Source organism: Hemiscyllium ocellatum, chromosome 18, assembly GCF_020745735.1.
Source record: "Hemiscyllium ocellatum isolate sHemOce1 chromosome 18, sHemOce1.pat.X.cur, whole genome shotgun sequence".
Taxonomy (NCBI): Eukaryota; Metazoa; Chordata; class Chondrichthyes; order Orectolobiformes; family Hemiscylliidae; genus Hemiscyllium; species Hemiscyllium ocellatum.
The window spans coordinates 50,989,310-51,005,860 of NC_083418.1; the positions used below are offsets into that span (position 1 = coordinate 50,989,310).

Here is a 16,551-nt window from a genome sequence, read left to right on the forward strand (position 1 = left end):
TGGGATCCACAATTTAGGAAGGGTGGAGAAGGCATTTAAGAGGCTAAAGATTGAGGAGAATAGTTCCAAGAATGAGAGATTTCAGTTACGTGGACAGATTGGAGAGACTTCTGTATAGACAAGGTAGAGGAGATTTGATAGAGTGTTCAAAATCTTCATGAGGGATCTGAACAGAATAGATAAATAGAAACTGTTTATATTAGCGCAAGTGTCAAGAACAAAAGAACGCTAATTTAAGCTATACAGTAAAAGAATTAAAGGTAACATGAAGGAAAACATTTTCAGGCAGTTTGTGGTTCAGATCCGGAATGCTCTGTCTGATAATACGATAGAGGTGGATTCAAGTGTGACTTGAAACTATCGCCGGGCCACAGTGCCAAGGCACAGAGTGGGACAAGCGGAGTTGCTTTTACTGAGATCTAGCACAGACATAACAGTTTCAATGATCTCCTTCTGGGTTGTAACCATTTCATGCTTTGATGACTCTGCCCGGTTTCAGCTGATTAGCTGCTGAAACCCTCAGTCTTGCCCTTGTTATGTGAAGACATGATCATTTCAAAGTAGACCATGCTAACCTCCCTCACGCATTTCTCTGTAAACTGGATGTCATCTGAAACTCTGCCATCCTAACTCACTCATCTTTCATCTGTGCTCATCAACTTCCACTGATCGCCCTTAATGCTGTGGACACTGGACTGGAAGGCTGCCTCTGGCTGACTGATGTTATACCTGGAAATCTTCACTGTTTTTCAGAATGGGAGGCAGGCTCCACAAGCCCAGGTAGCTTCCCACAAATGAGCCGAACTTCATCCATGGATCCCCACACAGAAAAGGTGGTCTTTAAGTGGACAGGAATGAAGACACCATTTGTTTCCATTTCTCATTGCCCTACGCTGGGAAGGTTGCTCGGCCATTTCGAGGACAGTTAAACGACACAGTCACATACAGACCAGAAATGGTAAAAATGGCAGATTTCCTTCCTTAAAAAGAGAGAGTGAACTGGAAAGGCTTTTGCTGCATTCTGGTAGCTCTATGGGAGGCACTGAGCAAACACAGAATTGTCTCTGGATTGGTACTGAAAGAGTGCTGCATTATCAGACAAGGCAGTACTGAGTACTTCACTGGCTATAAAGCACTTGGGAGTGTCTCCTGGTGTCAAAAAGAGGCCGAAGAAATGCAAGTTTTCATTTTCGTTCTGCAAACAGCCCTATTTTGTGACTTTTCCACTTCAATTGTAGAGCATCTTCACAAAAGTACACATAAAACAAATATATTGCTTTCCAGTTCTGCTTTATTTTGAATATACACTTAAAGTAATTTTAAAACATTTCAGAAGTACAGTTTCCTTTACGTAATATGTGACCGTTAACAGCCAACCTAATATAGATTGTATTTCTCAATGTACAGGCCAGATTGGGCAGAGATGACTTTATAACAATATCACCCTGAATTCAGTTTACAGCTTCATACAGGCGCCTGCTCTTTTGTCAGCTACCTACTATCCAATGATGATATTCTGAAACAAAAAAATTACGTGAATAAGTTAATGGGGCATGAAATTTAAATTTAAAAAAACTATTTCATCTGGTTATTTGAAAATAAATACGTTTCATATTTGCAACCTACTCTGAAATGAAACCATGTCTGAAAGGCTTCCCTTTCAGATATCGCAGGTATTGTAAAAAAAACTTAAAATTGTCACTTTCCCAACACTGGCATGCACAGTGAGAGAGCGAGAGCGAGAGATAGATAAAGGTAAGCAAGGCAAGGCAGATGGAGAGACTGCAGATGAGAAGGGAGAGTTAGGAGAGAGAAGGGACTAAGAGAATGCATTGAAGAAAGATAAAGAGAAAGTGAGAGATAAGAGCAGAGCAGAATAGAGATAAAAAGAAAGATTGTGTGTGAGAGAGAAGTGATGGAGGTGGGGCCTGGACAATGAGTTGGTTTGGGAGGTGAGACTCACACTGGGACTGAGCCATGCAAAATACAGGCCCACTCAACAGCCTCCAGTGACACAACAAAACCGGAGCTCTGTAACACAGACTTCAATCAGCTTCTGAGACCGGAGTCTTTTGAGTTGAAAAAAAAGTCCATTAATTTACCTCCATCAGATGCTGAGAATGGGAAGGTGAATGGGAAAGTGGGGTCAGGGACAGGGAAATGCTGCATTCAGTATGACATTGAACAGGAGAGCAAAGTTTTAAAAAAATCACAACACCAGTTTATAGTCCAACAGGCTTAATTGGAAGCACTAAATTTTGGAGTGCTGTTCCTTCATACAATCACCTGATTAAGGAGCATCAATCCAAAATCTAGTGCTTCCAATTAAGCCTGTTGGACTATAACCTGGTGTTGTGTGATTTTTAATTTTGTACTCCTCAGTCCAACACCGGCATCTCAAAAACATGAGAACAGACACAATAATTCACTTGGGCGCCTGACTGCTACGTAAGAAAGAGGTGATAATATCAATTGTCATCCAATATCCCACAGACAAATACTCATTTCACCTGAATTCGAGAGAGAGAGAGAGAGAGAGAGAGAGAGAGAGAGAGAGAAAAAAGAAAGAAAGAAAGAGAAAAAGAAAGAGAGCGGGTGAGGGAGAGCGTACCTAGCTGCCTTCGGGTGGAAATCCCTGTAGCAGAAAGCAATCTGCCGTTCTCAGGCTATTACAGATGAGGGGACAATACGTTATGTGGTGCCCCCTTTGGGCCAGAAACCAAAGAGTCAGTTGATGGGCGAGGGAGTAAACACAAGCAAAAAGAAAGTTTAAAAAAAAGGAAATAATTCATGCAAGATAACCAATAATAAATCCATTAGAGAGTTCATGAGACACTTCTTTACTCAAACTATGGTGAGAATGTGGACTAGGAAGTGAATAACATCGTGTATGTTTAAGAGGAAGCTACAAACAGGGACACAAGGGAAACAGGAATGGAAGAATGGGCTGATAAGCAGATATGAGTAACGGAGGGAGGATGATCCTCTGGACTATCAACTGGCACAGACTAATCAGGCCAAGTACAGGCTGCTGTACAATTATAGAATTTTGTATAAAATAGCATCCAATCACAGCAGGAGAGAAAGATATTTTCTAACAACGTGTTAGGAAGGAATAGACGAGAAACTACTGTAGGGATTGGACGCAAGTCAATGCAACACAGTCCGACCAGGTCATAGGCTACTCCCTCATTAGAGAGAGATGACTAGTGGGAGGTTTAAGCTGAGGATCACTAGTTCTCAGGCAAGGGGAAAGATTGACCTCATGGAATTGAACCCACATCACGCTGCGTTGCAAACCAGCTGTCCAGCCAACTGAGCTGCCCGACCCGAACACCTGAGGTGGACACTATAACACATTCATACCATTCTCAGCTAATTAAAAGTTGATGCACGGCATCAAATAAAAGGAGAACACAAGAGTCAGAGGCTCATGCAGATACTGCACCATGAGCAGGAGAATATATATGTTATACATATAGGGGTGTGTTGTATACATTCACCCCAAAAGTGGCAGACTGCAAGTTCAAGTATTAGCCACCGCATAGCTTCAGTTGCTGTGTGTTAAGGGGTCACTTGCCAAAGGCTACTGTTAGCACAAGGCATGCATTCAGTTCAAACGAACACACCTTCTGGGTTTAAGCTTGACACAAGAGGGTTCTGGAGATTTCGTGGATTCCCCAAGAAATGTTTTGCTGTCTGTCGTGGCGGGAGATCAGATTCTGAAATGTGAATGTCTGTAAAAGAAGAGATAAAACGTGTCAGCTGTCTTTGACTGGAGTCAGTGGGTTAGCGTCACTGTGACACACCGGGGTCACCGTCACCATGACACACCGGGGTCAGCGTCACCATCAACGTGACACACCGGGGTCAGCGGGTTAGAGTCACTGTGACACCAATCCTGTCCACTCTTCTGACAACCACTGTAAATGCCATCTCATCCCTGTGGCCCAGCATCACTATCAATAGTTCATTTTTTAGCTGCAAGTGACTGTCAACCCTCACAGAGGTCCCTTTGCATTGCTGCACCTCCTACCAATTCAGTGCAAGCCCCCAATCTGATCCCAAAATAAAAAACAAAAGAACTGCAGTTTGTGTAAATCAGGAATAAGAATAGTGAATGTTGGAAAAGCTCAGCAGGTCTGGCAGTACCTTCCAGGGTCACGCGACATGAAACATTAACTGATTTCTCTCCAAAGGTACTGCCAGACCTGCAGAGCCTTTCCAGCTATTTTTGCCCCTCAGTCTGATGCTCAGGTTCAGATTTATTGGGAGAGACTGGACACTGTGCCTATACATCTCTATAAGGAAGCACTGAAAGGTTACCTTACAGCAGGCTGTAGAGGTGCCAAAAAAAAGGTAACTTACAAATTGGCTTCTGAATAGGGACACTTTCGAACTGGAGTAGGGGAATTTTAAAATCTAATGACAGAATGATGCAGCACAGAAAAAGAGGCCATTTAGCTCATCATACCTATACTAATCCTTTGATAAACTATCCACTTAGTCCCATTAAGCCCTCTTCTTTCCCCTTCAAGCATTCAGTTAATTCCATTTTGAAAGATACCACTGAAGCGGTTTCCACTGTCCAGTCAGGCAGTACACTTCAGATCAGAACACCACAGTCCTTCAAACAAACCAATCAATCCTCATCTCCTCCAACAGTCAATCACCTTCAATTTTTGATCCCTGGTGTCAAATCCACTCATGATTGTGAACAGTTTTCTTAAATCTGACCACCACCTACTCTGCTTTAACAAGAGGGACTCAGTTTCTCCATATGTCTGAAGATCTTCATCACTGGTACCATTCTAGTCAATCTCCCCTTCACTCTCTCCAAAGCCTAACCACTTCCTCAAGGATCTTGAAAGCAGTCCTGTTCTTTTACAAGGAACTCCAAGCTCCTGTCTGGTGTCTTTTCCCCCTCCCTCCCTCCTAATTAAGGGAACACACTTTCAGATGCTTGACCGTGCTATGGGTATTCTCTGTGGCGATGACAAGATCATTTCCTCACCTCCGTTCCAGTGAGTGGGCAACTGTTGTTGGCTTGGTTCATCCGTTGTCGACTCCTCTTCAGTTTTGGTCTGTGTTCCCCCAGTCTGCTGAATAAATTGTTGTAGATTACACTGTCTCAGCTCTTTATTTAACTCCTCCAGCTCTTGCGTTTTTGCCTTAAAAAAAAGATTTATTCAGAACTCGAAGAAAAACACAGAAGTATTGCAAATAGTCACTGGGGTAAGATTGCTCAGAGGCAAGATGCATTGGAGCTGAACCCATTGTACTCATTTCTACCTCCTTATTTATCTCCATAAAGGAAGAGGTACAGTAAACTCATAATATCCTGAATTCACATTCTATTAGAGGGTCAGCGCTGAGGGACTGCTGCACTGTTGGCGGGTCAGCACTGAGGGAGCACCGCACTGTCAGAGATATTACACCAGAGGTGTGCAGCAGTATCGGTAGTACTGAAGGGGGCCGAAAGAGCGAGAAGGTCAGAACTAAGGGAATGCTGTAGTGCCCAGTTGCCCATCCTAACATTAAAATGCCTTAATTCCAGGAAGTATTTACTTTAACTCTCTCTTATCGAAGGACAAAATTAAAAAATCATACAACACCAGGTTATAGTCCAACAGGTTTATTTGGAAGCGCTAATTTCAGAGCGCCATGCCTTCATCAGGTGGTTATGGAACATGACCATATGAAACAGAATTTATAGCAGAAGGGTTACACTGTCATGGAGTTGTAATGATATGTTAAACAACTTTAGTTACAAATCACACAACACCAGGTTATAGTTCTTAAACAAATTTAGATTAAGTCTTTCATCTTTTAGAATGGTATACAGTGGTTTAATTTGCAAGTCCCAGAATTGCATTCTCAAGGTGGCGTCAGCTTATCGGAGGGCTTCATCAAATACCTCAAAGTCCACAGAAGTAACATGCATGAACCTTCTAGTATGCACGACTATCATCACCACTTCAAAACATTATACCAGTTTCATCAGGCATGACCAACTCCCTTTACAAATCTAAGCGCCACTCTCTCCCTCTCAGATCAGCTAGAAGAATTTCTATGATATTCAGTCACCTCCATCATTAAATATAGATTTTTTTTATTTATCCCAATAATAATCCCACAATTAACTAAAACCCCCGAGACTCTAGAATGAATTAGCTTAGGGCAATGAACAGTGAGAATCTGTAAGGATTCCGACTAAGCTGAGCAATGGTTTGAGTTTGCCACATGGTGGCACCAGAGCTATTTCAGACTGAGGGAAATGGAGCAGCAGCTGTGATCGTACCAACAAAATGTCTCAAATTATTCTAACACAATTTATTAAAACATCAGCACGGCCTTAACCTCTTCACAGACAATAAGGATCAATTAGTTGCGAATCAAATTGTTGCCTTTGCAGCTAGAAAAATGTTGTGCACAAATTGGTTGTCACATTTCCCACAAACACTTCACAGGAGCACTCCCAGGAAACATTAAAACTGCACCAAAAAAGGTCATATTAGTTAATGGAGCCTCGCATCAGCGCAACACCAGTGCGGCACTCCATCAGTACAGACCGTCTGACAGGGTCATACTCCCCCTGCACTGCACAGGTTAGATTGGATTATAGTCTCCGTCCAGTCTTCAGAACTGAAGATTGTCTGACTTGGAAGTCAAACAGTTATCCATCAAGTTGTGCTCAAAACCAAGTGAACTAGAAATCTGTGAGGAGACAAGTGCTGGCCTTCCCCTGTTGTCACGCAGTTTGGCAAGGTGGTCAGTGACCACTATATCTCCGTTTTTCCGAGGGGTGGAGAAGCCTGCTCGTTCCTGTCCTGATGGTGAAGTGGATTGACTGGTACCAATATTAAAAGGTGCAGGGTGGTGACAAGTTACAGGAGGCCATTCAGTCCCTCAAATCTGTATGTGCATTCAGTCAGATCATAGGTCATAGTGACATTGGAACAGGGACCTAGGATCAGGGTAGGCCATTCAGCTCTTCAAGGCAAAAGCGAGGACTGCAGATGCTGGCGATCATAGAACATAGAAAAATACAGCGCAGTACAGGCCCTTCGGCCCTCGATGTTGCGCCGACCAAATCCTACCTAACCTACACTAGCCCAATAACTTCCATATGCCTATCCAATGCCTGCTTAAATGACCATAAAGAGGGAGAGTTCACCACTGCTACTGGCAGGGCATTCCATGAACTGATTCCACGAGAGTCCAGATTAGAGTGGTGCTGGAAAAGCACAGCAGGTCAGGCAGCCGTTGTGGTTCTGTTCGCCGAGCTGGGAATTTGTGTTGCAGACCTTGCAGAATCCAAGCTAAACAGAACAGCCAGGGAATTCGTAAAGGCATGGCACTCATCCACAGATTCAAATCAATAAGCACAGCGACCTGGACCCAATATACTGGCCACTGCAGCGGACAGCTGGAACTGACAACCGGAAGCGGCCGATACAAATCACTATAAATGCCGAAGGAAACATCACAGAAGCGCTTCACAGGAGGCTCCCAAGCACTGAGGATGTCACCTAGACAGGGGACGAAACGTCTGCAACACAAATTCCCAGCTTGGCGAACAGAACCACATTTAACGAGCACCCAAGCTACAAATCTTCTCCCAAACTTAAGGTCAGGGAGCATCCGAGGAGCAGGAAAATCGACGTTTCAGGCAAAAGCCCTTCATCAGGTATGAAGGGCTTTTGCTTGAAATGTCGATTTTCCTGCTCCTCGGATGCTGCCTGACCTGCTGTGTTTTTCCAGCACCACTCTAATCTAGACATTTGACTCTTCAAGCCTGCTCCAGCAGTTTGTAAGAACATTACTGATTTGTTTGTGGTCTCAACGTCACTGTCCTGTGTTACCCCATAACCCAGGGTGTAGCTTCGATTCCATCTCGAAACGATCTTGGGATACTATCATTAAACTGTTTAACATGAATAAAGGAATTGATAGAGCAGATGGAGAGAAATGGTTTCTTGTGGTATTAGTGCTGGTGGGGAGGGGGAATCCAGAACAAGGGGTCCAAAATTTCAAACTGAAGCCTGATCATTCAGCGGGGATTTCAGGACACACTCCCTCCAAATGCTGTCGAGATCAGGGGTCAATTGAAAATGTCACCCTTGTGATGAAGAGATTTGGGAAGGTATAGCCATGAAGAGCTGAAGAGCCAAGAAAAATGGAATTAAATACAGATCAGGCATGATCCAACTGAAGAACAGAGTAGGCTCAAGGAGCTGAAGGATTCCTTCCTGTTCCCACCCTTCATGACTCAGCTGAAACTCAATCCAAGTTCACACCGAGGGATATTACAGATCAATAGTTAAACCTCCATTACCCTCTGGGTTAGGCTTCAGCTGGAGCACTGCATTCAAGTCGGGGCACCACACTTAAGGAAAGTTCTTGGAGACAGCGGACACAACATTGATTAGAATGGCAGCAGGAATGAGGGACTTCAGGGAAAGGGGGGAGACTGGACAAGCTGAGACTGTTCTCCTTGAAGGAGAAGAGGGAGATCCAATGGACAGTTGATCAAAATCAGAAGTGGTTTTGATCGAGTAAACGGTTTCCAGTGGCAAGGGCCTCAGTAACCAGTGGACAAAGATTGAAGGTTTTTACCAAATGTATCAGGAGGAAATATGACAATTTTTTAAAAAATAAAATAAATTGTTTCCATTTGGAAGTTGCTGCTCAAAACTGTACGCGAGCACATTAATCATAATTTTCCAGAAAGAAAATTGGATAAATATTTGAAAGAGTGTCTTTTCCAGAATTGTGTGACAGGAACAGGGCTAAGTGTGAGTAACGGTGTTTTTCTTTCAAAGAGCTAGCACAGATACAATGGACCAAATGGCCTCCTTATGCAGTGTATGATTCTCTCCGATTCCTTCCCAAGGGCCTAATCTCACCTGCAATCTTCTGTCCGCTTCCTCTAACGTTCTCCCTACTTCGATGAGGGACGTCTGTATTTGCTGGTTCTGCTGTGTTTTCGCTTCAATCTCGGCCCTCACTCGGTCGATGGCCTCCCTGGCGTTAGTGTGAGTTTCTCTGTGAGCCGTTGCCAGGCTCCTTGCCCGATCTGCCTCCTCCTGCAGGATCTCTCTGTCCAAGAGTTCAGTTCTGCTGCTAATCTCGTGCAGCCTCTGCATATTGTCACGGAGGCTCTGCTTCAGTTTGTTCAAGTGCCTCTGCAGCTCCCCTTCCCGCTCCTTCTCCAGCTGCAGCTCCCTCTCCCAGAACTGCTCTTCCTCCAGTTCCTTCTCATTCCACCTGATCACTTGCTCCAGCTGCACCAGCTGCTTCTCAAAGTCGGGAATGCCAGACTGCTCCCAGGATTTAATCTGGCTGTCGAAGGACTCGTGCTGGGCAGACACAGAGTTGAGCTGCTCCTGCTGAATCAGAATCAGTTTGAAGAGATCTTCCTTGCTCTTCGGAGTATTGGAGACATTGTCGCGGGCCTCTGCCTCGTTCGGCTTCTTGCCCCGCCATTTGTTCCGCACAGTGAGATCGGGACCGCCCAACGCTCCCCCTGTAAACGTCAGGGATTTCTTCGGCACATGCCGCTTCGGGAGCTCGGGATTGGTCGATTTAGCAGGGATGGGAGCAGTCCTGCTGAGAGAAGGTTCCGGAGTCTGAGCACTGTTGCCCGAGTTGGGTCTGTCGGACTGAGTTGAGCCGGTGCGGCGTAACAGGAAGCAGACGTCGTTGGCATACTGCCCGCATTTGGCCAATAGTTGGAGAGGGCTCTCGTTGGCCAACAATTGGCGCTCACTGTCGCGCAGTTTCTGAATCAACACGTAGCGGCCAGTCTGACCTGCAACGGGAGCAAAGGGCAAATGTCAGAATGCAAATGGGTGGAAGGTGGGGGTTAAAACAGGAAGCATTCCTGTAGGAATGAGCCCAAAATCTCCAGGAAATAAAGATGTAGAAAGACTGGAGAAGTTGCATTCTTCCCTTTCTGGCAGAGAGGGAGGTAACCAAGGACTTGACTCAGAATTGTTCAGAGAGTCCGTTGTTACTTACCCTCTGCTCCCTGTCAAGTAATCCAGTCAGTCTGCTCTATCTCCACTGCCCTGCAAGTTTATTTTCTTCAAGTGCTAATCCACCACCTTTGTGAAATCACTGGTAACCTCAGCATCCCATCCTGGGCAGCAAGTGAGAGTCATTAGCACTCACTGCATAAAAACAGGTTTCCTCACATCCACGCTGCATCTCTCAGCTAAAAGCTTAAAACGTCCATCTCCCTCTTTGTGTCATCAGCTAATGGGAAGTTAGTCTTTGTCTACTTTAATCAAACTGGTCATATTCATGCACTCCTTTGTTAAACCTTCCCTTGCTTTAAACAGGAAAACAATCCCACATTCCTCAACGTCGCCCAGTAGCTGAAGTCACTCATGCCTTGCTGGTAACTCTCATCAGCATCTTCTTGAGAGGCACTGATCCCTTGGGATTTAATCCTTTTTCCCTCCACCATATTACAGATCTTCCCTTTTCTTCTTTTATCCCACCCTCTAACTTCACCAGCTGCACCTTGAACACTTCGTGTTTCGGAAGGAAGGTCATCCACCTGAAACATTAACTCTGTTTCCAAAAACAATGCATGACCTGTTGAGTATTTCCAGTGTTTCCTGCTTTTAACTCTTAACAAATCAGTGGGCAGGATTTTGCAGGCCTCCTGTTAGTAGGTTTGAAGATAGGGTAGGGAGTTCATTCAATCCAGCAGAGGGGCGTGGCCCTGGCCTCCTCAACCTGCCCTCAGCCTGTCACCCCTTTTACAGGGGTGAATGGCGGTGGGTACACATAGGGAGAGCTGTCCTACCCTCAACCAGGATTAGAAATCACACAACACCTGGGTTTTTGTCCAACAGGTTTATTTGGAAGCACTAGCTTTTGGAGCGCTGCTCCTTCATCAGGTGGTTGTGGGGTATAAGATCGTAAGACAGAATTTATAGCAAAAGATTAGTGTCATACAGTGATATATTGAACAAACATGGATTGTTAAGTCTTTCACCTTGTAGACTGCAGGTTTTTGGTTCATTAATATGTAAATTCCAGAACTTCTTTTAAGTCATTGTCTCAAGATAACTTGAACTTTTATAAGAAACTGTGACATCGCAGCTCGGACAATACAATAAAGGTGTGAGGTTAAAGTCCGTGCGTATCCCAGTCTTGACTCAGACTGGTTCTATTTCCAAAGTAGAATTTAAAACATATTACAAGGATTGATTGCGGCAGATTGTCTGAGCTGAGATGTCACCTTTTGTTATAAAACCTTAATTTATCTTGAGGAAGTGACATAAAAAGTAGTTCTGGGATTTACATATTAATGAACCAAAACCTGCATTCTAAAAAGAGATTAAAAATCACACAACACCAAATAAACCTGTTGGACTATAGCCTGGTGTTGTGGGATTTTTAAACTTTGTCCACCCCACTCTAACATTGACTTGGAGGTGCCATTCTAAACGATGAAAGACTTAATCCAGGTTTCTTCAAACATATCACTGTATGACCCTCTAACCTTTTGCTATAAATTCTGTGTTGTATGATCTTACAGTCCACAACCACCTGAAGAAGCAGCACTCCAAAAGCTAATGCTTAATAAACCTGTTGGACTATAACCTGGCGTTGTGTGATTTTTAAAGTTTGTACACCCCAGTCCAACACCAGCTCCTCTAAATCATAACTACCCTCAGCTATTAATACCATATCAAGCCTTTAAATTGTTGCAGAGCAACTTGTAGTAGTAGTGTTGATCAGAGACACATCCCTTCAACCGGACTCCTGCTCTCCAAAAATTTCATTTTTGACTTGTCAACAGTCCCTACTTTCTTGAACCTGTCAGAGAAGCTGGTCAATAATAAGGTTCTCAGCAGAGCAGGGACCAGTGTAGACAAGTGAGGGACAGACTGATGCAGCAGGGGCTAAACTACTGGAGTGGTAACTCAGAGAGCCAAAATTCAAATCCCACCAGGGCAGTTTGAGAATTTGCATTCAGAATAGCTTGGAAGAACTGCTCCAAGTAAAGAAAAACAAGTGATCATGAAGCTGTCAGATTACCACAAAAACTCAACCGATTCCCCTCATGTCTCTTTTGGAAGGAGAGCTGCTCCCCTTACCTGGTCTGAGACTATATGCGACTCCAGTGCCACGCCAGCACAACCAAATCTGAAGCAAGTTGTCTGTACTAAAACCAGGACCTTTCAGGGTAACCAGAACAGGAAAGCTGACTTTGCCAGTAACACTCCCAACCTTAGAATGAGTAAAGATCTTAGAAAGTTTAGTAATCTTTTTTAACTCCCTCATGACAGGAATCTTTAGGAAGCTCTTGAGCACAAATGCCTGTCTGGTGATGACTTGTGACTTTCTCAATCTTTTCACTCTCCTAGCCAATGGCTTTCTGCCGGTACAGGCAAAAAGCTCCATTGACCTGTGAGAAGATTCACAGAACAACATCATGTAATCAGTGAAGTGCAAATTGTGCTACCCCCAATAACATCCAGCTTCAATCAGTGAGGTTACTGGAGGGGGTGGACATCACACAGTTACAATCAGGATGGTCAGCCACAAGATTCATTCAACAGATTCATTTCCATTTCTCAAGGACACAACATGACAAAGAACAGGGCCATTGACACTGATCGGTCACTGCTTTTGGCATGTCCAATAGCTACTGTTGCAGTCAGAACTGCAAAATTGTGCTGATCTCTCTACATTTCCCAAGTAGCAGATTAACATTTACTTGAGATTCGACGTTTCGGGCATAAGCCCTTCTTCAGGAAGGTAGAGGGAGGAAGAGAGCTTCTTCAAGGAAGGCATCCTTGCAAGAGGATTCGCAGTAGGTTAAAATTTTCGAGGAGAAAGTGAGGTCTGCAGATGTTGGAGATCAGAGCTGAAAATTTGTTGCTGGAAAAGCGCAGCAGGTCAGGCAGCATCCAAGGAACAGGAGATTCGACGTTTCGGGCATAAGCCCTTCTTCGCTGCCTGACCTGCTGCGCTTTTCCAGCAACACATTTTCAGCTCTGATCTCCAGCATCTGCAGACCTCACTTTCTCCTCGATTAACATTTACCCCTTACTACCTCTGTAAACCTCTCCTGCTCTACAGTCCTCTGAGATTTCTGCCTCTTCAGCAATGCTGACATTAATTACTCTAAGATTGGTAGCCAAGACTTCAGCTGGCCTGGTCTCCAACTGTAAAGTGAAATGAATGTGTAACCTGGACAATCACAGTAAAACCAAGATGTGAATGCAGATGGAAGACATTGGTGATGCCCAAGACTCAGTAAACACGTGAATGGATGAAGTTAATGACCTCTGTCCCACACTGACCTGTCTCCTGCACTGGCCAAGCCCTAACTCCAAATGGAAGGAATTTTCTCACCATTTACATTGGAAAGAATTCTCACCATTTTAAATAATGGTGCACATTTCCAGGAACCGCATGAAGCGATACCCAATCGAAACAACATCTTGCCTTTTGCATCTTTAACACATGTGATATGGTGCTTCAGTATGGCATTGTCAAAGACTCACATCAGTAGTTATTAGGGCAAGTGACAAAAGCTTTCAAAGAGAGAGGCTTCTAAGAGCATCTCAAACAAGGAGAGGGGTATAGATTAGATTAGATTCCCTGCAGCGTGGAAACAGGCCCTTTGGCCCAACAAGTCCACACTGACTCTCCGAAGAGAAACTCACCCAGGCCAATATCCCTCTGATTAATGCACCTAACACGACGGGCAATTTAGCATGGCCAATTCACCTAACCCGCACATCTTTGGACTGTGGGAGGAAACCAGAGCACCTGGAGGAAACCCATGCAGACACGGGGAGAATGTGCAAACTCCACACAGACCTGGAATCAAACCTGGGTCCCTGACGCTATGAGGCAGCAGTGCTGAGTCACTGTGTAGGGAGGGAATTCAAGGGATATCTACAGACATGTCAATGGTGGAATAATTAAACTCAGGATCATCAAGGGGCCAGTCTTCTTAATTCTCAACTTGTTGTCTATCCCTCACTTACACCCTGTAGAACCTAGTAACCACATTACAATCCATCTCACCCCTGACCTGCTTCAGCCTTGACCATTCTAACATCAGAGGGCTTTTGCCTGACACGTCGATTTTTTGGCTCCTCGGATGCTGCCTAATCTGCTGTGCTTTTCCATTCTAATCTTGACCCTCATTCTAACACCAGATTCAATTACTCTGGGTTGTTTATTACCCGAAGGAAAGTATTTTGCACCGTCACTGACAATCACTGTCTCAACTAATTCTAGTCTTCCACCCATTGTCTCATCGGAGTCAAAATTCATCCCATTCTACGCCCCTGCCCCATTCCCATTACTCTGTCCCCTTCCACATTACTTTATACCCCTATTCCATTTCACCATCACATTCCTGTTCCCACTTTCCATCCCGTTCCATCCGTCTGGGCACTCACCTATGGCCTGTGCCAGTGCAATCACCACTTCCTGACAGGTTGTCTCCTCAGTGACTCCACACACTACTCGCTGTACTCCATCCACCCAAACCTTTAGCTCCATCACCGAACAACTCGTTGTTGGCATCGAGTGACGTGGTCAGTGTGGAGACAGTTCTGAAAACACAGAGACAAGGTGCCACTTCAATATACAATACAAGACAATGACACTAAACATGGCCATAAAACATGTCCCACTTAACCTGCAGTTTTTGTCTTTCCATTGACTCAATGCTGTTGTAGAGTGCCACATCATTGTTCTAATACGTCAGAATGGATGATGAAATCAACAATTTATATAGTGCCATTAAAATAAATAAAACATCCCAAGGCACATAACAGAAGTATTATATATCAAACAAAAAGAATAGATATCTAATTTTAGAAACATAAACTGGCAAAAATGAAGGTATGGATACTGCTGTGTTGCAGGAAATGAACTAGTTTAAATTGAATAGACTGCTCAATGCCTTGGGCCAATCATCACAAGCCTCAGGCTCTGATCAAATGCAAGATGGTTTCCATCTTGGGATCACCTTGAGGCATAAAGCAAGAGAAATTCATTTGTACAGCCCTCTCTCAGCCACTGGACAACTAGTGAGAGGCAGAAGATGAAAAGCTCATTAGTGACTGGGATTAAGATGAGGGATTATATCCACTCCAAAACAAGAGCCATTTCAGATCATTGTTTAACACCAGGGAAAGAATGAGTATTTCTTATTGTAGCAAGTCGTTGAGATCAGAAATGCCGGAGAGGGCGTTGAAAGTAGGTTCATTAGCAATCTTTAAAAGGGAATTGACTAAATGCTTGAAGATGGGAAAAAAAATACATAGCTATAGGGAAAGAGCAAGAAAATGGGATTAATTAGACAGCTCTATCAAAGAACTGGCATAGGCATGATGGGCGAACAAGTCTCTTTCTGCGCTACAAATCTAATTAATTGCTTCTGTGCAGTATTAAGGACCTAGTAAACCAGAACTGGAAGTTGAGACAGAGGTGTCAATGATATCTCTGAGTATCACACCAGAGTACCAAATATTATGATGTCAGTTTGACTCCATATGTCAACACAGTAGATAACTCACGGGAACATGCACTTTTAGATTCCGGCAACAGTGAAAGTTTGTGTTTGGTGTTTGTAAGCCAAGATTTATTTCTAACAAGATGGCAAGGACCAATTTTGCACAATCACACACTTCTTTCCACATCCCGTTGGCTGCAAAGTCCCATCTGGCCTATTTTCATGCTTTCAATGGGACTGTCTCTCACCGGACACTAAACCCTGTTTGACAGTGCCCATGCTATCTGTGCTCTTTACACAAACGAGTGATGTGGCTGCTTCCTTTCCTCTAGGATTGACCCGGAGACTCCAGGAATGGAAAGTTTTTCACCACAAGATGGCTGGAAACAGAGGGAAGGGAGGGGAGGGGAGGGGGGGGAAGGAAGAGGTGTTGCTGGAAAAGCGCAGGTCAGGCAGCATCCAAGGAGCAGGAGAATCGACGTTTCGGGCATGAGCCCTTCTTCAGAAAGGTTGCTGCTCCACCCAATTTGGTCTCTAATTGGAAGGAAAGATGTTGTACTCTCACCCAGACAAACACAAGCAGGATGGTGTGATGTCTCCTGAAAGTATATGTGATTCCAGTCGAGCAGCTTGTGTTTTGTGAAAATGCAAAGTTGCCCTGCCTCCTTTGCATAGCAAAGTGTTCTTTCTAAAGGCCAAAAGATATGGAAATATGTCCAGTTAATGATCTTCTAAATTACCATTTCAGGTTAACACATCTTCGTAACAACGAGATACTCATGTATTAGTATGAATCATCAAACAAATATACCCTATACATTGTTTACTAGTCCTGAAACAGACTGGTGATTCTGTGTAAAGGAATAAAACATACAACAGTTTCAAACCTCTGAGGGTGCAGTGCTCCCCCTGCACCAGCACAGCGCTCCTTCAGTATTGCCCTCTCACAATGCAATGCTCCTCCTCATTACTGACCCTCTCCCAAACTGTCAGATGGCACAAGTCTGGAGCCTGATGGAATGTTTGCCATTTTCCTAGATGACTGC

General features: G+C 44.2%; 1 protein-coding gene across 3 annotated transcripts in view; it reads right to left on the reverse strand.

Moving 5' to 3' along the window:
• Window positions 1-1,273: 1,273 nt before the first annotated feature.
• Window positions 1,274-16,551, reverse strand: part of LOC132824227 (ras association domain-containing protein 8-like) — a 35,993-nt gene continuing 20,715 nt past the window's right edge. For 2 of the 3 annotated variants that reach the window (XM_060838535.1, XM_060838534.1), the window contains exons 2-6: window positions 14,445-14,600; window positions 8,910-9,814; window positions 5,015-5,171; window positions 3,630-3,737; window positions 1,274-1,516 (exon numbers count right to left, since the gene is read on the reverse strand). In XM_060838535.1, the coding sequence (XP_060694518.1) occupies window positions 1,488-1,516; window positions 3,630-3,737; window positions 5,015-5,171; window positions 8,910-9,814; window positions 14,445-14,571 (1,326 nt within the window). In that variant the 5' untranslated portion in view covers window positions 14,572-14,600 and the 3' untranslated portion in view covers window positions 1,274-1,487. The remainder of the gene's footprint in view (window positions 1,517-3,629; window positions 3,738-5,014; window positions 5,172-8,909; window positions 9,815-14,444; window positions 14,601-16,551) is intronic. The other variant, XM_060838533.1, reaches the window with a different exon arrangement.